The 24,985-nt window shown below is 41.0% G+C and overlaps 2 protein-coding genes across 13 annotated transcripts in view; one reads left to right on the plus strand and one right to left on the minus strand.

The window, feature by feature from the left end:
- LOC110979117 (uncharacterized) overlaps positions 1–10,418 on the plus strand; it is a 26,681-nt gene extending 16,263 nt beyond the window's left edge. For 3 of the 4 annotated variants that reach the window (XM_022234660.2, XM_022234658.2, XM_022234659.2), the window contains exons 2-9: positions 98–2,190; positions 2,690–2,773; positions 3,774–4,000; positions 4,995–5,166; positions 5,605–5,755; positions 7,216–7,340; positions 7,439–8,830; positions 9,118–10,418. In XM_022234660.2, the coding sequence (XP_022090352.2) occupies positions 565–2,190; positions 2,690–2,773; positions 3,774–4,000; positions 4,995–5,166; positions 5,605–5,755; positions 7,216–7,340; positions 7,439–8,830; positions 9,118–9,177 (3,837 nt within the window). In that variant the 5' untranslated portion in view covers positions 98–564 and the 3' untranslated portion in view covers positions 9,178–10,418. The remainder of the gene's footprint in view (positions 1–97; positions 2,191–2,689; positions 2,774–3,773; positions 4,001–4,994; positions 5,167–5,604; positions 5,756–7,215; positions 7,341–7,438; positions 8,831–9,117) is intronic. The other variant, XM_022234661.2, reaches the window with a different exon arrangement.
- LOC110979118 (uncharacterized) overlaps positions 10,419–24,985 on the minus strand; it is a 41,653-nt gene continuing 27,086 nt past the window's right edge. For 5 of the 9 annotated variants that reach the window (XM_087147050.1, XM_087147049.1, XM_087147051.1 and 2 more), the window contains 7 exons: positions 23,376–23,519; positions 19,632–19,881; positions 18,757–18,889; positions 17,915–18,086; positions 17,308–17,412; positions 16,033–16,155; positions 10,419–15,190 (listed from right to left, as the gene is read on the minus strand). In XM_087147050.1, coding sequence (XP_087003176.1) covers positions 15,176–15,190; positions 16,033–16,155; positions 17,308–17,412; positions 17,915–18,086; positions 18,757–18,889; positions 19,632–19,881; positions 23,376–23,519 — 942 coding nt within the window. In that variant the 3' untranslated portion in view covers positions 10,419–15,175. Of the gene's footprint in view, positions 15,191–16,032; positions 16,156–17,307; positions 17,413–17,914; positions 18,087–18,756; positions 18,890–19,631; positions 19,882–21,648; positions 21,763–23,375; positions 23,520–24,985 lie in introns of all 9 variants that reach the window. The other 4 variants (XM_087147057.1, XM_087147056.1, XM_087147055.1 and 1 more) reach the window with 3 other exon arrangements.

Here is a 24,985-nt window from a genome sequence, read left to right on the forward strand (position 1 = left end):
AAACACTATTCAGGGTCCTCCTTTGAACAACAAACCTGCCTGCTAGCCCAGTTATTAATTGGTTTTTTCCCTTCCTGTTTCACTTCTCTTTACCCAGGTATTGTTCGAATACTACTGAAGCGAGAACAATCCATTCAGTGGGCTTAAGGTATCGTGTGCTCCATAAATAACTTCCAGCAGGACCCTCGGTATGCTCTGGCACCAAAACAGAAAGGCTGGCTTGTCTTTTCTTTTTATGATCTGAGCCTTTGGCATTAGCAGTGCCAAGTGATATTCAGTGTGAGTGTGCAATCTAACAGTCAACTTGCAAGTCCTGCATTAGCCTGATTTTATCAGAGTCTAGACTTTGAACAGTGTTCTTTCCGCTGCACCTATCGTGAGGTAAAGGCATCCTTTATCTGCGTTTTATTAGAGATTTTGCCTTACTGCTGGCTACATTTGACTGTCTGTGAACTACTTGTGGATATGAATTATGCTTGTGGCGGAAATTTGCTTTCTCATACCTTACTGTCAATGAAACACATCTTGTGTACTCAGTAGTTGAACCCGTGAGATGAAGCAAAGATGGCTGAAGGTGGAACCGGCCAGTCAGAAACAGGCTCGGAATTGAATGAGCCAGTCACTGACTGCGACAATACCAGGTGCAGTGATGGTACACTGGTCTCGTTCGACAGCTTTGAAAAGTCAGACATGTTGCCAGACCACAGAGGCTGGTTGACAGAAAGCAGGACAAAGAAACAGTTTTGGTGTGTCGCAGCCAGTAACATGCTGGGATTGTTTGATTCACCCGAAGGTGATGAACTAAAGAAAGTGTTGACACTGAGTGATTTTCACTTTGAAGCGTTGATCAAAGATTGCGACATCCAAGAAGACTGTGATTCTGAGGGCTGTGTCTCCGATACCAGGAGATCAAGCTGTCCACTAATGAGCAAGGAATTCACCTTGGAATTGACACCAGTTTCAGGAGATAGAATTTTCTCCTTCGTTGTCCCGACAGAGAAGGAGTTCTCATTATGGAGCCAAGTTCTTCACAGTTCTACCGAGAAAACCTCAATGCCACACAAGCAGGGGATGGCTAGACAGAAGAAAATCAGTTTTGAGGAGAATCGGAGAGTGGACAGTGGGCTGGGTGATGACTTGGATACGTGTGCATCCAGATTACTCAAGAGGGAAGGCAGCAACTCAACTGGTAGTACTCCCAGAATTCCAAAACAGATGAGTATTGAGAGTGATGGAGAATTTGAGAACAGAACTGAGCTGGTGCTTAGCAGAGGAAGCTCGTTTATGTCCTCACTGGCGACAAATGATGATCTCACTGACTCACACTCCATCAGCGACAGCATGTCTGGTGACAACAACAGCACAGTCAACCTCTCAGAAATTGAATTTGCGGACTCAGAGATGAGGGAGAGGCGCTCACTCAGTGACAGTGTTTTTTTAGGAGGGTCTCAAGAACTGGATGCCAGTATCTGGGCAGAGTCTAAGGATTCAGACTGTCTTGTCAGCGATGGAGACTCAGCTCCAACCTCTCCCCGTCCACCCACAGCGTCAAGCGTGAGCTCCACTGGGGATGTAACCGAAGGACTTCGCTTGGATCAGAGCAGGACTGTCATCAGCAAAGTGTCCAAGTTGGTGCAGCGTGCATTGATCCGCCGGCCACGGGTCACATCAGGTTTGACCTTGGGTCACCTCCCTGAGCCCAGAATGTCGGGACCGATGCGTAAAAAAGGCAAGACACGCTGGTTTGTTTTGAGTGATTCATGTTTGTACTGCTTCAAGAACAACTCACCCGAAGCCGAGGCAGAGGCTATCATCGACCTGTCCTCATACTCGGTTGCCTTGGCAACAGAACAGAAAGAGGATGGGCAATCCATTGGTCTGCTGAAACTCACCCATTCCTCTGGGAAGAAGGTGCTGTTTTCTATCAACAACATGGACACAGCTCAACAGTGGTTGGATTATCTTGAGGAGGCAATCCAACAAGCAAGTTCAAGCAGAGCCTCAAGATCAGACAGTCAAAAATCAACATCTTCTAATCCAGATTCCCAAGGTCATGGCTCCCTGTTGAGTAGACTGTCTCGGGAGAGCTTTGAGGAGAGTTATGGATACTTTGAAAGGCAGAGTTCTCTCAGAGCCCAGAGGGATGCTGTTCACAATGCAATTACCGAATTGGAAAAGGCAGAAAAACAGGTGAGGCATTTATCAATGAGTTTGCTATCCTGAACATTAATTAAATATTTAATTAACTTTCATCTAAGAAGAAACTTGTTTAGTTTTTAGTGTAACTTTTGGGGTTTCTTCAATCCAGTATTAAAGGACTGTCTGTTAGAATATACAAATAATTCACTTCAATCAAAATGTTACTTATTAAATTACAGATTTGGTCAGAATATCACAATCCCACTTGTAAAAAAATAAAGAAATTGCTATGGTACTTGTCAAAGTGCAGAAATGTTTTGCTAAAACCATGGAAACAGGTTGCCAGGCAACCATCAGAGATTTGAAGTACACATGACTGACTCTGAGCTAATTTTGAATCGTCTCAGCATAAATTAATTAATTAAACTTAAAGAAAAATAGCTCTCATGAGCTTGGATGGTGTGTGATTGACAGTGAACCAAGTAACATCCTGAATGTATTGCCCTGTAGTCTGACGGCTGTAATTTAGTTCTTCTCCATTGTTCCTCAGGGTTCCAGCTCTGGAAGTTGTGCTTCAATTGAGGAAAAACCAAAATCATATTCATTCTCAGATGCTGTAAGTTCATTGGTGCTCGTAAGTATAGTGTTTAAGTAACGTATAAATGAAGGCTGGCAGTAGATATGGCACCTACGCTTGTCATGTCATTTGTCATCGATTTCATGTAACAGTCACTGACATGCCTGCCTAGGGTTATTTGGTTTTAGATTGTCATTAACGGTGCTAGTCTTCCTTTAAACTGGGCGTCAGGGATTTTTACCTGACACACATACTTCTCCTTTCAAAGATCAGGAACCTCTTACAGCCAAAGTACTTTTGCACACTTGCTGCCAGCTGGAGCCAATTTCATAGAGCTGCTTAAGCACAAAATTTGCTTAAGCGGGAAAAACTTTGCTTAATAAACAAAGGTTACCTGCTCAAACTCTATCTGATTGTCATGCTAACCAAAAAACAGCTAAATGCAATCCCAAAACAATATACATGTACATCACATGGAATTTTGGCTGGTTGCCTGATTTATCAAGTAAGGTTTTTTCCTGCTTAAGCAAATTTTGTGCTTAAGCAGCTCTATGAAATTGGCCCCAGGTTAGTTAAGAAACCCTTGGTTGTGTCTCAGTTTAATTTCAGTATATGTACATACTTCAGGAATTCCCTGCACTGAGTACACAGGTATATATATTCATCAGCACCAGACAATTGAAATCACTGGCATAGCAACCTTTTTGAACAAACTGTCTGAATAGGCATGGTGCCGGTGCCCTGTAACCCTATCCCAAATTTGAAAGCAGGCATTGCTGTCTAGAATTAGCAACTCCTGGCAATGAATTATCAGCCGCAGGGAATTTCCCTGTCCTGGCCTACATGTACAACAGTGACTCGCTCTTTCGCTCCATTTGAAAGAAGAAATATCACAATAGAGCGAAACATATCAATCCATTCATTTCGGGAGGTCACAGTTTTTCTGGGACCTTCGGAGGTGGGGCTGGGACAAAAGCGGGCAGACCACTCACAGAAACTGACGGGTTGGTGGCTATGTATATATTTGGTTTGTAATCCTCTGGTCTTGTTTGGGCAGGAGAGTGCCTCACCGTCATCGGCAACCACCTGGCAGTCCTCTGACGATCTGGACCTGACGCACAAAAAGACCAACCCTGCCCTCCGTATGGTCAAACGCTCTGTCCGATTGTCACCGAAGTCTAAACGGAGTATGCAACAGATGCCCATACCTGCGTCTGACGTCGTGGATCCAACATTATCTGGGAATCTTCATGTGTTTTTAAAGAACAAGGGAACTTGGAAAACGTAAGTCTTGCTTACAGATATGTTCATTCTGGTAGTAAAAGGAAACTACTATTAAGACCAACAATCCATTTTTGGGACCCTTTCTACCAATGTCCCTTGTTGTGGGGTTAACGCATTCTTTTGTGATTGTGGCATATTTATTACATGTGGTTGCATGCAGTAGAACACATTGTGGTTGTGCGACAAGCTAAACTTGTCAAAGAAAGGGAACGACACCTGGCATGATTTTTGCCTTGCTGGAAAATATGTATGGGGCCTTGGTGGAAATATAAGTTCACACTAGACCTCATTTCTCTGATACACGTGTGTACGTCAAATCTTCGAATAGGCCAACATGTACACTGTACAGGTAGGGCTTTTAACTACTCACACCGTATGCACCATCCTAGAATTCTGGTGTTAGTGTCCCATTGTTTAGTGCTGTTATTGTTTTGTTGATTGTTCTTTATTTGTTTAGGTCATGTTTTGGGAGAAGCTTCGAAATGTTTTTATTATAATGACTTACAATGGCTTTTGAAACCCATTATTTGAAATGGTTTGTTAGATGACAATTCAAGATTTTTTTTTGGAACTTCTAAAAATAACTTAGATATCAAATAAATGCAGATCGATAGCCAACTAACTGTATGTTGACTTTTTGTTCACTGATCCAGTCCGGAGTCGAATTTACACAAGACACATTCAAATGTATGTAATTTTACAGGGTAAATAAGAACTGTGCTTCAGTACAAGCATCACCTTTGTCTGTCGATTAAAATTTGTTGTCTGACAAATTTCATTTACATTTGTACATGTACATGTCGTGACCTGTGTATGAAAGATGTTAAGCCCCATCTTTCCTCCTTCCTATCCTAAGTTACCCAGTTTTTGTTCTTCAGAGTTTTAACCTTTTGAGAGTAATGGTGAGTCTTTTGCTGCTAACAAACAAACAAACAAAAAAAACAGTGTTCATATTTACATTAAAAAGTATCTGTAAAATCTATCCCTTTATCAGGTCTTGGGCTGTCCTGAAAGACGATTGGCTCTATTTTTACAAGAAACCCACAGATACAACAACTTCTGACATTGTTGAGCTGCCAAACTACAGCATTCAACGAGAACACTCTGTGGATGACGGAACTCCACTTGTCAGCCAAAAATTTATGTTCAGCATTCTGCATAAAGACGTGAGCATAACTTGATTGAAATAAACATTTCTCAAAGGCACAGATGCTTAGGACAAAGTGGAAAGTTTGTGAGCAAAATGTTGAACCTATGAAGCTCATGGGATTTTTGTATGAAACCATTTAAGCCAGCAATGTGAAGATGCAGACTTTCACATTTTGGGATAAGAGAAAAATAGGTCAAAAATACAGGTCAAAAGACAGACCTGCTGCAGAAAATGGTTTTCATCGGCAATCTTGAAAACTACATGTAGGTGTCCTCTTCATTAAAATCAGACAAAAAATGCGTCTCGCATTTACTGCTAGCCCTGTTACTGCTAGGTTTAATCAGAACATAAATAGTATGGAATTGCAAAGCACATGTACACTGTTTGGGGGAGGGAGATAGAGGGGCTTTTGCAGGGGTTCATTTTAAATGCATCAAATCAATATTCTTCATAGGGGTCTAAGCGTACAATCATGATGGGTGAAACGGAGAAAGAGACAAGAGCCTGGATGGAGAAGTTGAAAGGTCACTCTAAGAAGCACAGCAAGACACTGGATGGTCTAAATTTAGAGAGTGGTTTGTCTTCACACCAGCTAGCACCATTAGGTAATAAATCAATTCCCTACTCTGTAGAAAACTTTACAGAGCCTAACTGGGCTCTCAAAAAATCCTCCATTGCATAGAATCCCAACAGCATAGTCTTTGTAGCAAATAGACGTGGGCCAACTGTATTAAAATTGAAAGTGAGGTCAACTTTTCATTGTTTGGAAATTCTGAGTAGAAAGGAAAGCAATTTCCTGACAAATGAGTCGCCGTCAACTCTGATGAATAATTTAAAATTTGTAATCAAACATGTCTCAATATTTTAAGCCAGGTTTTGAAGAAACTGAAAGGGAGGCAGTCTGATAAATAGTCTGGTACATGTACCTGCACCATCCAAATCAAGACATTTGATTCCAGGAACGATATGGAAATGACTTCCTCAAGAATAAGGTCTGCTGTTGGATTCTACAATGTACCTCTCTTAACCATGCAGCACCTGTTAGGTGTGCATGTTTCTTACAGGGTCAAGGTGGATTGGGTAATTGCAGGGTTTGATGAAACTGTGAAGGTATTGTCAAGTGCAGATAGGGGATTAATCCAAGGAATGCTGGTATGATTTTTGTGAAGCGTCTCCCTTATTGATGAATATGTGAAAAATAGGGGTGATTCACGATAGTGCGCCTCCAAGAGTTTGCAAACGCGTTGGCCAATCATAATGCACAAAGTCTGTCGACCCTTTCCAAACACGCATTGGGTGGACAGATTTCGGGCTCTGTGATTGGCCAACGCGTTGCAAACTCTTGGAGGCACACAATTGTGAAACGCCCGTATTAACATCAGGAAACAGCATGTCAACTAATTTCCATCATGTACCTCGCATTGGTGGGTTAATCTCATGAAAATTTGCCTTATGTGTAAACTGACATGACTAAGTGCACTCTGAGATTGCAATCAATGCAATCGTAAAGTCTACCCATGGGCGTTAATCTCTTACGAATAATGGTTGGAGGGGATAATGCACTGGTAATGTATGTCAGTACTCTTGAAGGACAGCACATTATCTGAGGCCTCTTTACTGGAATGGACCCCCTACATGTAGCTCTTACAGGTACAATCCTCTTGACTCTACTGTGTTGGGTGGGGTTGGTTAGCTTAAACAACAAACTGGACAATTTGAGGTTCCTTATTCAATCATGATGGGGACGAGGTTTGTCAGAAATTTCGTCATTTTGGGATTGTTCAAACTACCTCCCTTAAAACCTGGAAAAGCCTGCATTTACCATGAAGGTGTTTTTATGTATCAAAGTTATCAATGCACAACACAAGAAATAAGAATTTTAAGGGATGCCTCAGACAAGCACTGATGTGTATCACAGAGCATACAAGCACTGTAGGACCCCAGAGCCTCGGATGATGATTGGTGATGTTTCATTTTCCTTCAATAATAGATCACCCCTGCATGCTTTTCCCATAAAAGGTCATGAATGTTTCGGCTTCTCTGTTTTGTGTATTTTCCCATGCAGATTTGAGTGGAAAGCAGCACACTAGCCAGAACCAGGCAGAGCTTCACAAGCAGAGACTACTGCTGGAAGTCCTCCAACAGAATCAGCTGTCCAAGATTGAACAGGGGGCACCAGACAATCTAGAGGTGGGAGTGACATTTGGGTGCTCCAAAGAAAGATTTTGGATTTTGTGTTCCTTTCTTTTCTCATTTTGTAAACAATTTGTTTGTTTTTTTTTTGGTAGGGATCGTCAGAGAAGGATGATCCACAACTTGCCAAGAAAAAAGCCGAGATTCTTGCCAAGTACCAGAAGGCTAACGACGAGGAAGAGGAGGAATTAGTTAGGTATCTGACTATCCAGAATAGACGACGGATGTCAGCACAGGTCAAGAAGGACAATCTTGAGAAAACCATTGGTTACAAGACCAAGAGAAGGGTGGAGAGGCTTGGCAGTGTAGAGGAATCGGCTATGGAGGATCAGATCCGAATCTTGAATGCCCGGCTAGCGAGCATCAGGGCTGACATAGAAGCCAAGAGCACGCAGAAGACTAATCGCCTCCAAGCTCTGAAGGAGAAGAAGGAGTTGGAGCTGCAGCTGCTGGAGCAGCAGGAGAGGTTGTCACGCTATCGACGACTTGCTCAGGACGCACTGCAGGGTGGTGTAGATTTTCACAGTGCCCTAGCAGGGCTGGAGGAAGAGAGCTCGACAGATGTTGGGTGCGCAGCACTGGGTGTAGACAAGAGTTCCAGAGAATCTCCCAAGGAGCAGTCAGCAGTTGAAGCCGATGAGACTGATAGCTCATCAATGCCAGAAAGGCATCCTGAGACAGTTTTGGCCTTGCCAAGGGCCACGGCTGAAACTTCACCACCCAGATCCCCCAAAACTCGGTCAAGGAGACTGTTGCCCAGTCTGCCCTACAGAAAGGGAGAGAAGCCAACTACATCAACAGAATCCAAGGAATATTATCAGTCTGACAGTAATCCTGTAGATGAAAAACGTCTCCGGTCGCAAACAGCGGCTGACTCGTGCCAAAGAACAGATGCCCCCTCTGAGAAAAAGTCCAGTCCGTTGGCCCGGCTGCGAAAAATTAGCCTCGGCTCAAAAATGGCACCGGACCCAACTCAGATCGGGAAAGAGTCCAAGAATCGTAAGATAAGCACAGGGATGAAATCGTCTGCATCATTTGATGAGGGACTGAGTGTAGGAAAACTTCTGCCAACCTTGAAACAATCTTCATCAAGCACAGACCTGAGTGTTTCCGCTTCAAGAGAAAGTCCATCCCCGAGGCGAGTGGGTGGTCACGAAGGAAAGGAGACCAGCACACCAAGCCCGCACAGACGTCGTAAAATCAGTGTTCCTATCAAAATGCCATCGATGGACAACTTGTTCTCTTCTTCACCCTCCAAAAAGGAGAGAGAGCGGAAGGCGAGTACCAGCAATACCCCAAAACTGGACAATGGAGCAGTGTCTAAAACCAGTGCCAGTGCTGACAGAGCTCCAATTTCTTCGCCAAGCGACTCGACAGATATCAATGGGAATGTGGCTCAAGCTCAAAAAACTCAAGAGGAAAACTCGCAGACCAAGCAGCCTGCTTTGAAAGATGAAATAGACCCTGAAGTTCTCCGAGATATTGAGGTGAGTTTAATGTTTTACTAAGCCCGCCTCAAAAACAATGCTTAAGGTATTAGGCCTGCATGATTATCTGAGAAGGTAGTGAGGAAGTTTTTTTTTATGTTAGAGGACACTTTGGTTTTGTTTAATTAGTTGTTTCAATAATCACTTTGAAGTTGCAGCTTCCTGAGGAGAAATGGCATTTTTACTCTTAGCCTAATTATGAAACCTTGAAAATTCACACAACTTGTCCTTGTCAGGAGTAAACTTTGATTAATTTCTGACCAGAAAATTGACTTTTGTTTGCTTAGGAGTTTGAAATGATGGCTCGCAAGGCTCTCCTGGAAGCTGGCTGGATCATCCGAGCCTAACACTGCCTCAGACACGAGACTACAACGTTCAAGTGAAACATCTTGGCATGTATCCACACTGTGGATTACTCACTGACGGCACTGTTATTCAAGTTCAAATGCATTTAGGCATCACTGTGAGGTTACCATGAGTAAATCTCTACTTTTCTCCGTTACAGTTTTGCCACCTGCAGGTCAGTACAGGCATAAAACTGTTTCAAATAGAAAACAACTTTCAGCATTCAACTTTTTGGCACTGGCTGCGGTACCAGAACGTGGGCAAAAAGAGATTTTTTTTCTCTCTCGTCATTTACAATGTATCAGTTCCTCATTTTTTTAAACAGTCTTAAGGTGCCTTTCCATATGTGCGTCAACACTTGCACTATGTGTTGTGTTTCCGTAGTCAAACGCAACACACTCTAGTGTTATATTAATGGAGTGGATTTGTGTTCGTGAAAGTGAAACGCATGAATGCATCGCATACACCACACACCTTAAAAACATACACAAATGGAAAGCTGCCTTGACTTTTTTACAAATTTAAATGCTCACTTGAATGGCAGGTTTGGTTCAAATAACTAGAAGTACAGCCAGCATTCTTCTAATGTAACACCTAAGCACTCAACCTCATTGATGTTGCAAAGATTTCAATTACAAAAAATAGTTAAAATACGACCAGGTGATCTTCAGTGATTTTTTTTTTAATGAAAAGGATTTTACTCATAGTCAATATTCTAAGAATCATTTATCTTATCCGGATGGGCTTTCATATGTAAGCAGACAGTTTAGAGTTAAAACGGGTAAAAGTGCCTGCATTTTTAATTTGGATCGCAACATTGCCGTTTATTTGCATGAGATTTTGACAATTCCGAAGTGTTTTGTAGGGAAAAAAAGGTGCTTTAGTCATGTCCTGCGATTGTAGATCTATGCACTTTGAATAGGGAATAACTTAAAAAGTGCAAAGGGGGTTATTTGTATACTTATTCGTTAAATGTATGCGTCTGTTTTTAAAGAAATGATATTTGTATTGCTTTATACTCAAATGCTAATATTACCTAGCTGAGTGCCGAGTGATATATTTTGTGTAATCTCCTTTAAATTGAAGTACATTTAAGAGAACATGCACCAAAATTGCCAAGTCTGCAAGCTGTGCTAATGTATGCTTTAGTTTGTAATTTATATTTTGCTGGGAGATAAAGCCAATTAAACCGATAAAGCCTTTCTACCTATTAGATTAAAACAAGATTGATTTACAAACTCTATTTCGTCAGTTTTGTCTGGTTTTATTTTACGTACAAAAGCTGGAGTTGTTGCACTGTACATTATTAATTAATTAATGCATTAACGTACTTCAAAGTACTGAGCAATTACACTGTCATGTACATAGGAACCCACTGTGTATATGAAAATCTAATTTCTAAGTTGGAGATACACATGTGTACATGTATGGATGCCTGTTCCCATATTCAGTAAACCTTGGCTAATGTAAGCAAATAATCTCCATACGGTGCCCCTGCCTGTTATGCTCACTGGAAAACTTTTAACAAATTTGAGAATGACCTTGAAAAAACTGAGGTGAAGCTGGGATCATACATGCCTTTGCTGGCGACACCTAATGCACGGCATCCCCCCAAAGGGCATTTCAAATCAGTCCTGTGTGGGAGAGTTTTATTTCAAATTATACATTTAAAAATATTGCCTGCAATTCGTACTTGGGCTCTATTGCTGTACAGTACGCCAATCTTGAAATGGTGAACCCAATTTCATTTTGAACAGGGGGGGTAAATGCATCCCCCCCCGAATTCTGCATTCCAAATGCCTGCCAAGATTGAAAGTTAAGTAGAGCATTGAGCTATTATAGCCCCATGAGCAGTGTAACGAAGGTAGGCATGGTAGGCTAAATTATATCGATACCTGAGTGCATGCCTTGGTGAGTTTAGCGGTGAAAATTTTACATGATTTTCTAAGACTCTTTCACACAAGTCATAAAACATTTCCAATGTGAAAATAGGGCTGTTGGAGCTTCCAAGGTTATTTCATACCAGAGCAGATTATAGGCCTACAAATAAAAACAGCGCCAAACAACCTCTCCCATGATAGAATTATGTTCTGATATTTTTCCCACTTTCCGGACACCGTAACAGGAAGTTCCCAACAAAATCACGGGATCGTTTCGATACTTAATTTTCCCTCATAATTCCCAAAGCATATTTATCACGATAACCGTACCAGTACATATTCAAAGGGGCGATTTTGAACCTCCTCAGCGAAGGTAAGGCAATACTGTTTGCAGGAAGTCAAGCACGCCAAAGTAGCACCATGCGGTGACAAGAAGATTATAATTAGGCCTAACGTTTATGCCAGAGGCTGCTTCTCCGAACACGAACTTTTTACGAAACATTGACATGGTAACACTTAATATAAAAAAATGCCTTTATTACACAAATTATGTCATTACTGGGTACTTACCACATAACACTGAAAGACGTCAATTTCATGCCCCAAAATCCACTAAAATAATGTAAATCTGTACAAAAATCAGTCTGCATACACATACATTGTAAGTAGGTCATCGTCAGTGCATGCAGACGAGACGCAGGTGCATGGATGTATGTTGTGGAAGTACAAGTGTAAACCTAAAGGTGGAGAAATAATGAATTCGGATTGGCTGTAACTTTTGAGCAGATTGTTTCTCAATGCCTGGGTTTTTTTTTAAATGACTTCCAAAAATTCCAAAAGGCAAGCAAAACCAAAACACATAATTGGCACCAGTACAATTCATCAGCTTCTAACGTGGTTTCAATTGCCCCACTCGAATTCCTTGCAGTGAGTACTTCATGCATGGAACCATGGAAACATAGTGATTCACACTCCCTGCACAGTACAGAGTGCATGATTGGCTGACATCTCAATGGCTCTTTTGGCACCAGCCAATGAAAACTCTGTACGTTTGCATAAATCTACAAGAACATTAACAAGACCAAAGTTGTACCGTACAGTACTACAGATGCCCAATTCTCTTTTATGGTTAATTTCCAGTCAGCAACACCACAAAATGTGTGGATAACTCGTACGGAAAACATTCCAATTGTGGAATAAAATACAGTTGCACTTCCCTAGTTGCATAAAAATGGCATCAACAAACATTAAGAGAAAAATTACAAAAATATCTGAGTATCCTATGGGTTGAGGGTTGTTATGGTGGGCCTCATTAAACATGTTAATTTTCTCTGATAAAGGATTTATGAACATCTGCTGACGCCTTACAGCTCAAGTTGTCATGAAAGAAAGCACTAGTTTCAATGTGTGGAAAAAAAAGCTAAATCAAAGAAAATTATATGGGTACGGTCAACAAATAAACTTTAAATAAAACTCAAAGCAATTTACATGCAAATTATAACAAACCTATAAGCAAATCTTGACAGTGCACACCTGAGCCTGCAGGAAACAGATGTGAAACAATGTAGCCAATGTTTTCCAAATCACAACCTGTCCAAAACATCATAATATTTACTGATCGAACACGTACCTACTCATTGTTTACATGCACAGCATGTACTGGTGGAGATACAACATTGGAAAATATAAAAAAAAAATCAACATTTTCATACACATGACCTCCAAACACACAAACATCTTTAAAAAAGCAATATTAAAACAAACACTACACTTGTGAATCAGGCAACAATTACTTGACTAACTTAAAGATGGGGAATTCCACTGAAAGTGTATTGTAAAGAAAGTGACCAACTGTGCAACTGCAGAATTCTAAAAACTCTGGACAGCACCATATTTTAGATGATTCTAAAAATGTACAATTTGTATTTATATTGACATGACTTACAAGCTGCATGGGTAACACATGGATCCCATGGCTTGATCATTTTCTCTTGGACAAGATAACTCACAAATTTGAAGCCTCAAAATGGAGCTGGAGGGGTAACCAGGCTTTGGACATGCTGAGGTTGTGATTAACCCACCAGAAGGATGTGAGCCAGGTTCTTGTCCAGAGCCTGAAATGGACCAAAAAAGCCTCAATACCTCGTTAAGACCTGAAATTAGCCAACCTTTTAAATGAAAAAGCCCAAAATTGGGTTTTTGCCTGAAACTGGAATCCCTGCCTTGGCTTCTTGTGAGACAGGAATATGCGATCTGTCAGTACCTCAAATAAAAAACCAGTTCTTTTCCTAAATTTCGGAGCATACAATTTGTCTAATGAAGCCTGATTCTAAATTATTTCAGACTTAAATCAAGAACCAAATCATACTGACTAGGTGCTTATGAATGATTATAAAGATGAACAAAGAAGTTGACTTTGTTCATCTTTATAATTATTTCAGACTTGTATAAAAATCTAAATTAGGTCTCAATTCAGTTAAATTAAAACTGAACATACGAGTCATTCTATCAATTTAGGGTCCAGAAATGTAACCTGCTTTGTCCGTAATATTTGACCTCAGTCTGTAATCTGACATGGAAAAATCATTGAAATTCACTTCAACCGACTGGTATTTTGATTTGTTTGGCAGGTAACATGCATTACTTTATAACTCTTTGCATTTCAAGAGTGTGTGCTAAACTCTAAAAAACTTGTACCCAAAATTTTTAGAATGACCAAGACCAACTTTATTATCACGTAATCAGCTGAAGTACCTCTGTGTAATTACAGCAAAGTAAAAATCTACAAATATATCATGTTTAAACAAAATGTTCAATTAAAATGCGATCTTCAATATACAGAGTCATTCTGAAACAAATATAGAAATTTAAAAACTGCAAAGGTAGAACTCAACAAATATTCTTCCTTGGGAAGATAAAGAAACATGAACAAATGAAACCAAATTGCCCATGTTAATATTCTTGCAAAATTCCCAAGACTGGCAATATTTCTAAATATTTGTGAAATGCATTCAGGAATACTCTTTTTTCCCCACTTGTTCAAAACTATCCACATAATTCTCAGTTACCCAAGAATTCCCAAGTGTGCTTGGATTCTGAATGCCCTCTTAAACACTGGACAAAAGTAATTTAGGAATGCCATCCACTGAAAAGGTGACCTGGCCAATAATATTTATAATGATCAATGGTTTTGTGGTCATTTTTACTTTGACAAAAACATGCCTTGACAACGAAGCTCACATGAATCTTAAATATACACGTACATAGAACATGAAAAATTAAATATTCACAGACATCTCGTGCTTTTCCACACTGAGGTGGAAACTAGATCTCATTCCTGCAGAATTTCACCCTTGGAAATATCAAAAGCTTATTTATACAGATAAGGCAATGCATTTTTAATAAATGAACTTGGAAAAAGTAGGGAATATGTTTAAGCATCTAGGATCATTTCTGTTTTGTAGGAATCTGAAGTACTAATGTACTATAATTTCTTGGCACAGTGTGTCATCAGCCATCTTTGTCATGTTTCCTGAATACACAGCACCCCTCAAATACTTAGGATCAACCCTTCCTTGAGGCACCGGACTACTGTTGTCAGCTGCTTGGTTTTAGTTGCATGAACTGCGTTTCCTGTCTTCAAGAGCTCCGACAAGAATTCCTCAATTTCTAAAGTGTCTTTTTCCCTCGGTTAATACAACTAGAACCATTGCCTAACCAGATTTACCATACAAAAACATTACATATTTTCTAGTTTACTATCCTTGTTAAGTTAATGAGGCATATTATCTTATGAAGAGCTTCAGACAAACGGGACAGTGAGCTGCAGGATGCAAACGACCGATAGGTAGCACTGTTCATGAGCATCCAGAATAGGACTGCATCCAAATCGAGGGCTAGATCTTTGTCTTCACAGACCGCAAACAGACGTAGCCGCAGTCCTAGTCTTAGTCTCACCACTTAATGCCCAAACAGATATACAGCTTGGCAACAGTGCTTCCTATTGGTGGTCTTTATACAGGAAGCGTAGAAATTTACAACTGCTCTGTACAAAAATATTGTCATCAACATATTAATTTATGGTCTGAAATGGCCTCTTGAAAAGATGGACACTTGCTATTCATCTCTCGAACATCTGAAAATGAAAGTATAAATGGTGAAGGCTTGTGAAATGGTGAAGGCTTGTGAACGTAAAATGCTCAAGCAAGAACTTCAAGACAGTGACAACATAATACTTCCAAAGTGCAGAGGAAGTAAAAAACAAGGATGTTTCTGTGTTTGGAATCCCAACAGTTGGAATGTGAATCCTTGCCCCTAACCTGCCTTATAAGCAGTGTCGTATTCAAGTTCATCACAAGTCCCTTCACAGTCCTGTCACAAGTCCCTTTACCAGGGCCAGTCATAAGTATACAGGGTGAACAATGACAAAGGAATGCTTTTGTCACGGCTCATTTGAATGGCTTGTGACTTGGCTAAAGACAGGGACATGGACTTGCAGGGACTTGTAATGGACTTGAATACAACACTGCCTACAAGACCTACATGTATGCTTAGAATAACTTGATACAACATTTGGTGTGAATCGTTGTCAACATCTTTTTCCATTGTTGATCAAATTGTCTGTAGGCATGCAACTTACGCTTTGACAAAAACAAGGAAATTCCAAACTTTACAAGACTCCGTACAGTGTTTTTCAATTTTCAGAGGCATGAGTGTGGTGCGGAAGACAGGGAAAGCAGCTGACCCGAAGGAAAAGTTGTATACCAGTGTCTGTATATCTGTCAGGCTGTCTGTCAGGCTGTCCGCCAGGCTGTCCGTCAGGCTGTCCGTCAGGCTGTCTGTCAGGCTGTCCGTCAGGCTGTCCGTCAGGCTGTCCGTCAGGCTGTCCGTCAGGCTGTCTGTCAGGCTGTCTGTCAGGCTGTCTGTCAGGCTGTCTGTCTTTCTACAGATGCATGTGCTACGTTTCTGTCTCTTTACCTTACGCATATCTGACACATTTCCACCCCGTGCAACCTTCAGTCCAGGGGAAGTAGCTCCTAGCTGTTCTTTCTTTTGAGTGCTGGAAATCTCCTTGCGGACAATTTCAGCTGATGCAGAGTCCTGACAAAATGATTTTCAACTACAAGTCAATCACTGTATGACAGAGTAGAATATGCAGCTACAATTCTGGGAACAAAATCGCAATTAATGTAATGTGCTGGACGAATAAGGAGCAGCAACGGCAAACTGACAAACTGCTGGTGCTTATTACTCAATGTTCAGAATTAACAGTAACTTCATGCAAAACGTAATCATCATGCAAGGGCACAAGCGAGGGTGTTCCACATAACAATTCTGTAGCCACCTGCTCTCAATGTCATTTTAATCATGGACAGTCTGTAACAAAACCACATACAAAATTGCAGGCACACTACTCCCATACTAAATCCTTACAAACACAAATCATGCAAAGCTTGCCCTATAAACTACTTGCTTACAAGTGTGATGACACGGATTTCTACTTAGTGCAACTTTCTAGTCCTCTTTTGTGTGTACAAAACCAATTTGACATCCCTTCTTGGTTAGTCTTCATAGGAACCATACCTGCCAACCTGTCACACTCCTTCCTGAGGTCGGACATTACCACACAATAGATCAAAAAGTATTTAAATGAGCCCTCAGTTCATTTCAAATTCTAATCTATTATGTGGTGATGCCTGACCTCAGGAAGGAGCACGACAGGTTGGCAGGTATGCATGACAGGTGCACTTTTTATAAACATTTCCAATTTTTCATGCTATTCCGTACAAATGAGGGTGCTGTTGCTGTGACGTCAATTCAAAAGAAACTGAAGAAGCTGTCACACTGAGCTTTCCTCCTGAAATGAAATCAGGCTTTTGTTCACGGATATGCAAATTCACATGAGCATAAAAATGAAAAACACCAAAATGCTTTTGTGTCAAAACGAAAATTGAAAATAAGTGTGACACATAAATGCATACCCAAGGACTGCGTTAAAAAGATTCACACTGAATGGGCCCTTTAAGTCAAGCCCATTATATGAGTCTCACTAAAAAGCAATGTTACTTACGACCAAAATGGCACAGTATGGTATGTCACTTTGAGGAGAAAATTTGCTCAGGGGTGGAAACTAGTGACTCACAACATTACAGCATATGGAACCGTGCAGAAACAAAAACGTTTACCAAAGAAACAAACTTGTCACCAAAGAAGTTCTTCTGTGCATTTGTTTCCATCTTGTAGCTAACTTACTAAGCTCCAACTTCTTGAGGCGCAGAGCGAGAGGCGGTCTCGTGTCCTGCGCACCATCATGGGGTCCTTAAACGACATTTCTTCGACAATGGACATACGTAATCTCTACGAGGTTGCCACAGTAATGCAATCCAGTAATTGTGCGATGCATAAAGTGGGGTGCAAAATGGATTAATTACATATGGACATCATTCCTTCATCCATCCAAGGCAACCGGTCATTCTGTTAGGTTGTAACTGGTCAAAAACGTCGTTTTTGGTGTCTCAAGCAGGAAAAGATGCAGAGAATCAAACCACAGTTTTAATACACACCTCTCCAGTTAGTTGGGACGTATTGGGGTGCAAGGTTCAAACACCTACAAAACAACTACAATACAATTTGGAAATCAACGTCTACCACCCAAACCAAGAGACAAACAGGTGCAATGACATTTCAACTTTCGGAAATTGTCCACATTTGGCATTCCATGGCTATGGCTCAAGTTTTTGCCACTGATGCATTACAGTGAATAGCCGTAGCCGCATAAAACAAAGCCCATTCAGAGCACCCCCTCATCCTCCCAAATGACAACTAACTTCTACCCCCTTCAATCCAAGTTTTTTCTTACCTCTTTCTTTTCCTCTTTTGTGTCGGGTCCGCCGCCCTTGCTAAACCTCTCTATCTCAGAGTTGATGAAAGCCAAACGGTTGTTACAGGTGCTCCATTCCTGTTGCACCTTCTGCAGTTCAGCATCCAAAAGTTCCTTCTGTTTTGGGTCGGTAGCCTCACGCCTTTCATTTCTAGAAATGGAGACAAAAGATGACGAGGCAGTGTTCATTTGGCCCTGAGCCTCCCATGACTTCTCCAATATCCCTCCCTGTTCAGGAAACTAGTGACGCCCTCTGTGCTTTTGAATAACAAGGGGGCATCAAGTCCTATAAACCTATTTGAGGAGGGCGCTACTTGGTTTGAATGAAATCTTTTGAGTTGACTCTAACTTTACCCACTTCAAATAGCACCATCCAATTGTGTCCGCCATGCTTCAAAAAGGCTAATGCACACGCAAGTAAGATGTCAGAAAAAAAGGCTGTACAAGTGAAGAGACTAATCCCAGGAGATGCCATTACTAGGTAGCATTATACTCATGCAGGCATTCTTAACTTGAGTCAGCTCGCCCACTTTGCCTAGTCACAATACCCTGTTGAAGACGAATGACACGTGTGCGTACTGCCTGCAAACAAATATGGCTGCCCCAAAGTAACCGCTTCAAATTCAGGTCGGCAGATTAGTCCACAGAGTTTTACAATGTGTACGGGATTACCGAAGTCCCAAAAAAGGTAACAAGTTGATCCATGGCTTGGGTGTGAAGCAACACCTGTAATGCTTCAAAAATCCTGCAAAACCTCGAGGCTAATTTTGAAGGAAGGAAGTGGGACCTAAGGATCCTGACAATGCTCTTGTCGGCATTACCTGAGATCTATCTTCCGCTTGGTCACCACTCGTCGCTTTTCCTCGACTTCTTTCCTTTCAATCTCCAAGCGATCCACATCCAGAAGATGGCTCTTGTCAGATTTTTCAAAAGCAGACACTGTTCTCCTTCGGACTGAGGGGAAAAAAAGGAAGAGATGGATAGAGTTGAATTAAGATTCTTAAAAAAACAGCGAGCTCCAAAATTTGAAGCAATATCTATATTGCATTCAAGAAAGCTTAATGCAGCCACATTCAAATAAACAAACTTGATTGGCCTCAAAAAACAATCCACATTGTTTCCCGAAGAGGAAATACAATTCCTGATTAAATAATATCACTTCTAATGTCTATATTATTTATCACAGTTGCCTACCTGTATGGCATAACCTTCTCAGATTCTTTGCTTTTTAGCCGTTAATTAAAGGTCAGGAAAATTTCCCAATGCCTGAGCAAGTTATAATATACAAAGACTTTCCACACTTCCTGCTTCCCCGCTTCATACTTCACATGAAAGCAAACATGAATTTACGACATCAGGTAAAATATTCCCATTACGAATTCTTGAAGTTTTACACATTTCAATGCAAATGAAATGTTGCTGCGAATCTTTTGTGACGTCGGATTTGCTTTTGTGACGTCAGATTTCCTTTTGTGACGTCAAATTTGCTTTTGTAATGTCAAATTTGCTTTTGTGACGTCAAATTTGCTTTTGTGACGTCAGATTTGCCTGCAGTATGGACCATATGACTTTCCATACTCCTTATCTCCCCCTTCTCCAGCATCAAAATTCCTCATCATTCTTGGTGAAACAATCTGCCCATTTTCCCTTTATAAGGGGCAACTGCAAGCATTCATGAAACTTCCTGCAATCCTACCAGATTCCTTCTTCTTCCCACCATCACCAACATTCTCCCCGGGAGCCTCTTCCACTTCCTTGGCAACGACCTCTTCCTCCTTGGTGACGACCTCAACCTCCTTCCCCTTGCCTTTTTTGTCCTTCTTCTGCTTCTTCTCCTCCTTCTTTTTGGCTTTCTTGTCTTTCTTCCCACTGTCTGCATCCTCCGAGGCCTTGCCGATCTTTGCAGGAAGGGTTTCGCTTTTCTTCTTTCCATCCCGCTGGAGAACCTGAATAATCCAACAACAACTGTGAGGCGCTAGCGTGACGCAATGCCTGTAATACCTACAAAGATTTCATTTGAAAGAATGTGTCATTTCCTGATTTGGCTTGCCCCAGAACTTTGCAGAGACTTACCTGAGATCTTGCACCTTCAAAATTCTGCATTATGGTTCCCAAGAACATAGCGGGAGGGCTTCATACAACAATGTGATTATCAACATCAAAATCACCATGATCACACAACTGCTTCATTGAGGTTCCTTCAACTCTTTTTTGGTATCGAGAGGAATCCGTTTAGGAGCAGCAGGGGTGCAATGGGGTAAGAAGGCAGTTTTGAAATGCTGTTCAAACAATGGAGCACTTGAAGTATCTGTCTGCAGGCTAGTGATCTAGAGGTGCAAAGACTTAACTTTAGTTCAATAAAGTTCACTAATCTTATCTCTGCCATCACAAAAATCCCAAACAGTTTCTTACAAATTGAAAATGTCTTGGAGCTCACTCTCAAAACTTAAAGACCAAATTTTCAAGTCTGATAGAAATTTTGAGAATGAAAATGTGGACAGGCATTGTTTGTTTTCAGCTAAATGTTAGCAGTTAATGGTTTTGTGATTGTGCTATTTGGCATTTACAGTGCTGTGTAAAATTCCCTGCAAATGTGAAGGACAGTGTTCAAGCTAGGACCAGTGCAGTGCCGGTTAAATTTTTGGATTGGACCTCTCGTAGCCCATAGCTGGGTTTTTAGGGGAATCCTAGAAGGGATTTCCCCCATGTCATCGTGAAGGCATGTTTACAATAATGCTTTCCCAATCAACGGCTGATTTGATACGAAGAAAATGAGAAATATCTTTCTTAGGTCTTTACTTACTTGTTTGAAATTGCAAAATAGTGCAAAACTGTGACTTTGTAAACTTGAAATTTGATCAAATTGGTAAATTTTCGGCAATATTTCAGTCCATTTGAACCCAAGAGCCAGGCAGAATTTTACAGTACCGGGTGGTGCCGCCCGGCACTGCCCACTGTTGCTAGAACACTGGTGAAGGATTAAACTACAAGGGGCAATTATTTTTCAGGGTTAGTATCACCTGTACCAAATAAAATTAAATGGAAATTAGTACATTTACAATATTTTCGATGAGATTTGAAAACCTCAAGTTCCGCTTACCTATCAAAAATGGATTACATGTATGAGTTAAAAAAATTATTTTCATGATGTCAGTCAATTTACCATCAAATATGACTTGAATGTTAAATTATTCATTATATTTAACGTTGAAAGTGACACTGACACTACACGTATGTTTTGCATTTGCTGGAACAAAAGGGCGCACGTTTTCAAATGAAATTGACAGTCTTTTGGTATGAACTCAAGGCATAGGTGCGCAAGTTTATGCGCATTTGATGTGGAGCACGCCGAGTATGTGAAACAAATTTACGCTGGAATGTATGGTCTTTGAGCGCATGCCAACGTGTGCAAGAACCCAGAGGGGAAACATCGCACCCGTCGGTCTTTCTTTTGCCGGTCTGGGCGCAATTCAACTCAGGGTGGATACGAAAAGGACTTTAAGCAAAATGTCTCAGTTGCACAGATGGACGAGAATGTTGACAAAGGACCAACACAAAGTGAATCACATGACACACTGAACTAAGGCAGGTACAATAAACAATGTACCACGCTTTGAAAAGTCTACGGCATGAACTATTAATGGACCAGATGACATTGAGAAATGTTCTTCACTGAAATGTCTTGCTGAAGTACAGCTTCACACCACACTCACACCAAAATGATTCTTCTTTTTCTTTTCTTTGGGTGACAGGATTGGAGGTTGCTCCAAATCATCCAGCAGCTCCAGGTACAGGTCTTCATGTACGGTTTTGGCTATGTTAATGTACTGACAGCAAAACACAGCAAGCACACATAGCAAATTGAAACAACAACAGAAAAAATAGCAACTTTTAAGCAGACAAAATGCAGGTGACATGAACTGGGAAACAGGAAAAAGTTTAGTAAGCTTCCAAAGCCCGAAAGCCTGGTAGGTACTTGTACTGCAGGTATTGATTGGTACCTACAAGATATTCTTTATGGCAACTTGGCCTCTTGAGAATAGTTAGTGAATATGAAAAACCATGCCAATCAATTACTCATGCCCAAACTGACCCCAGTTTAGGCAACCAAGTTTGATGCCCTGTGCACAAATCTGATTTGAGATTTTTTGCTACTCGGCTGTACATTTGTCAACCATCCTGTGCTTAGTTTCCCATTCATATTCCTCTTTATTGAACTGTTCCCCTGTCCCTTTTTCTCGTCTTTTTTTTTCCGTACTGTTGCTTAAGTCTGATTGCTGGCACTACTGGGTTCAAACTCTTTAGCCTCCGAGCAAAATTGTTGGCATTAGGTTAAAGCAGTGGCACTTGAAAGTTTGAATAGAAATGAAAACCAGATGTGGTTTATATTAACAAGAACGAATAACACAATAAACAGGGAGTGGTGTCCGCAACCCTTGGTTCTTCGCGAACGTCAAACCTTCCCTTGATAAATGCACTGAAAATAAAACGGTAATGAGGAAAACCTTCTATATACTGAGCCTGGTTAAAAGGAAGATCATTTAAAAGCAAGACTAAAATTAAGGAGTCCTCTCAAAATTCGTCCAGGACAAGTTGCAGAAAAGCCATGGACATTATTAAGGGTTAAGTTGCGGGATTCTTAACCATCTTTGTTCACATTATGTCCCCCTTCTGGGGTTTGGATCAAAGGCTGGGCTCTCAAAGACACACTGTGTGTCTACTGTACCAGCAGAAAACATTGTAACAGCACAGCTTAGATGGAGCCACCTGTTGTGTGCACTGAGGCCAACTATAAACAGCCATTCACTCGTACGGGACAAATGCAGGGCTTCTTGTGGGTGAAGTCAATGTTGTCACCCACAACTTGTCCTGGACGAGTCTTGGGATGGTTCCTAAGGTATTTGGGCAGTTCTCAGACCGGTATGGTCTGAGATAGCAGAATCCCCTCAGAGAGAGAGAGTCCTCAGTCTTGGATGTCCTCGGTTTAACATATCAGTTTCCTAAGCTATGGTAAAGGCTTCTTAAGAATCACTACATGATCATGATTGACGGAACAATCTCAAAATTTGCATAGATCTGCATTTTAATGAAAATATGGCTTGTTATTCCAGTGTCTCAAGATGTTCAGTTAGTGAAAGTTGAGGCAAATAGATGTGACACAATTAGGCAGAGGAGTGAAGAACTTGGAACCTGAAAATAAGGTACATGTGCAGGTTAAGTTCTAAAAAAAATTCACTCAAGAAGTAAAAGCAGTAGATCTGTCACTGCCAGGACAAAAAAACAAACAAATTAACCAAAAAAGGAAAGCGTTTAATTATCAGTGGCTTCGGTGGTCAATTACGGTACCAGCATGCAGCATCTACGTGAGTATTTTGTTTTCAGATGTTAGCTCAGATGCAAGCTTCAAATGGTTCCAGCACAGGAGCCAGACACAACTCACAATTTTAAAGTTCTGGTAAATGGAGCTGGGGGAGTTCTTCCCTGCAGACTTTTCTTTTTCTTTGTCATCTGAAACACTGTCGTTGCTATTTTGGCGAATGGGAACATCGGTATCTTCATAGATGACGTCGTCATTTTGATTTTGCTACAATTGAACAAGATTTAATGACCTACACATGTTATCAAGTCTTCTCTAGGACTTTGTCAACAGAGAATCACATGAACAATCACATTTCTCGGTACTATCAGATCAGATAACCAACATCCTTCAAAATCCATCTGACAGGTTTAGGGGATTTTGCAGGCTAGGGGAGGATGGTATCAAGTCACTGTTACTTTCTGTATGATTTGATGGTACATGAGCAAACGAAATCACACTGGGTTACTTCGTGGTGTTGAATTTCAGGGACAGAAAAGGTGGGAAGGAGGGGCCAAGGTGAAGGTTCCAAAGAGGCCCCTTTGGCCTCATCTGGAAAAACCAAAATTGGGTGGTGTTGAGTGGATCTTCTATCCTGTACTTGTGATCCACTTCTTAGCTCTGAGGCTTTAAAGCAGATTGGTGCCTGTGATACATACAGTGGCTTTTCTCAACCTTGCTGTTATAAGGACCAGCCCAAGACCAAAGATTTGTATTTTTTCACATCGAACTATAGGAAGTGACTTATGAGAATTCTCCTCCAAACTCGGGCGATTTACAATAGTGCGTCTCTGAGAGTTTGCAGCACGTTCGCCAATCACAATGTGCGAAATCTGACGACCTTTTCCATGTACGCATTGGGTCGACAGATCTCGTGCACTGTGATTGGCCAATGCGCTGCAAACTCTGGGAGGCGCACTATTGTGAAACGCCCGTATTATCAAATAACACATTAAAAGAAATAAACCCAGAACAAAACAAATCACTTCTGGGAAGAACAAAATTGGGGAGAACTTTGAAGTGCCTGATAGCAACATTTTACAATGATCATATGACTCTTAACAAAATTAAGAAAACGAGCAGGGTTTAGGTGTTTATACACAATGCACCACGAACACTTCAAGGCCTCTCCCATACAATCAGTTCTATTAAGGTTGTTAATTGCTGAGTGCTAACTCCAAATGGTAAAAAAAACACACGAGTTGTTAAATTAGATTGCCACAGCGAAAGAACTTTTGTTCATATGAACTTACACAGACAGGAATGCAAAACGTTGTCCCTCCCCCCAAAAAAAATAAGTAAACAAACTGCGTAAAACCGTGTAATAATAATAATAATAATACAGCATTTATAAGGCGCCTGTATCTGGTGACCATTCAAAGGCGCCGGTCTGATGAAAGAGCCTCGGTCTCAAGAAGGAAAAGCTAGGACATAAAGGTGGGTTTTTAATCTCTGGGCAAAGAGTGTGGGGTTATGTGTTTCTCTCAGATCTACCGGGAGGGAGTTCCAAAGACGGGGGGCGGCACTTGAAAAGGCCCTGTCACCATAACTGCTCAGGCGGGTTCGAGGAACAAATAGTGACTTTCCTGATGACCTCAAGCCTGACCTGGAGCTGCGAACCCGTAAGAGTGATTGTACATAGTCTGGGGCGGAACCGTGAAGTGCTTTGAATGTGAGCAAAATGATCTTGTATT

This window comes from Acanthaster planci, linkage group LG16, assembly GCF_054643075.1.
Source record: "Acanthaster planci isolate LZ-2023a linkage group LG16, COTS_SCS, whole genome shotgun sequence".
In the NCBI taxonomy this organism is placed as follows: Eukaryota; Metazoa; Echinodermata; class Asteroidea; order Valvatida; family Acanthasteridae; genus Acanthaster; species Acanthaster planci.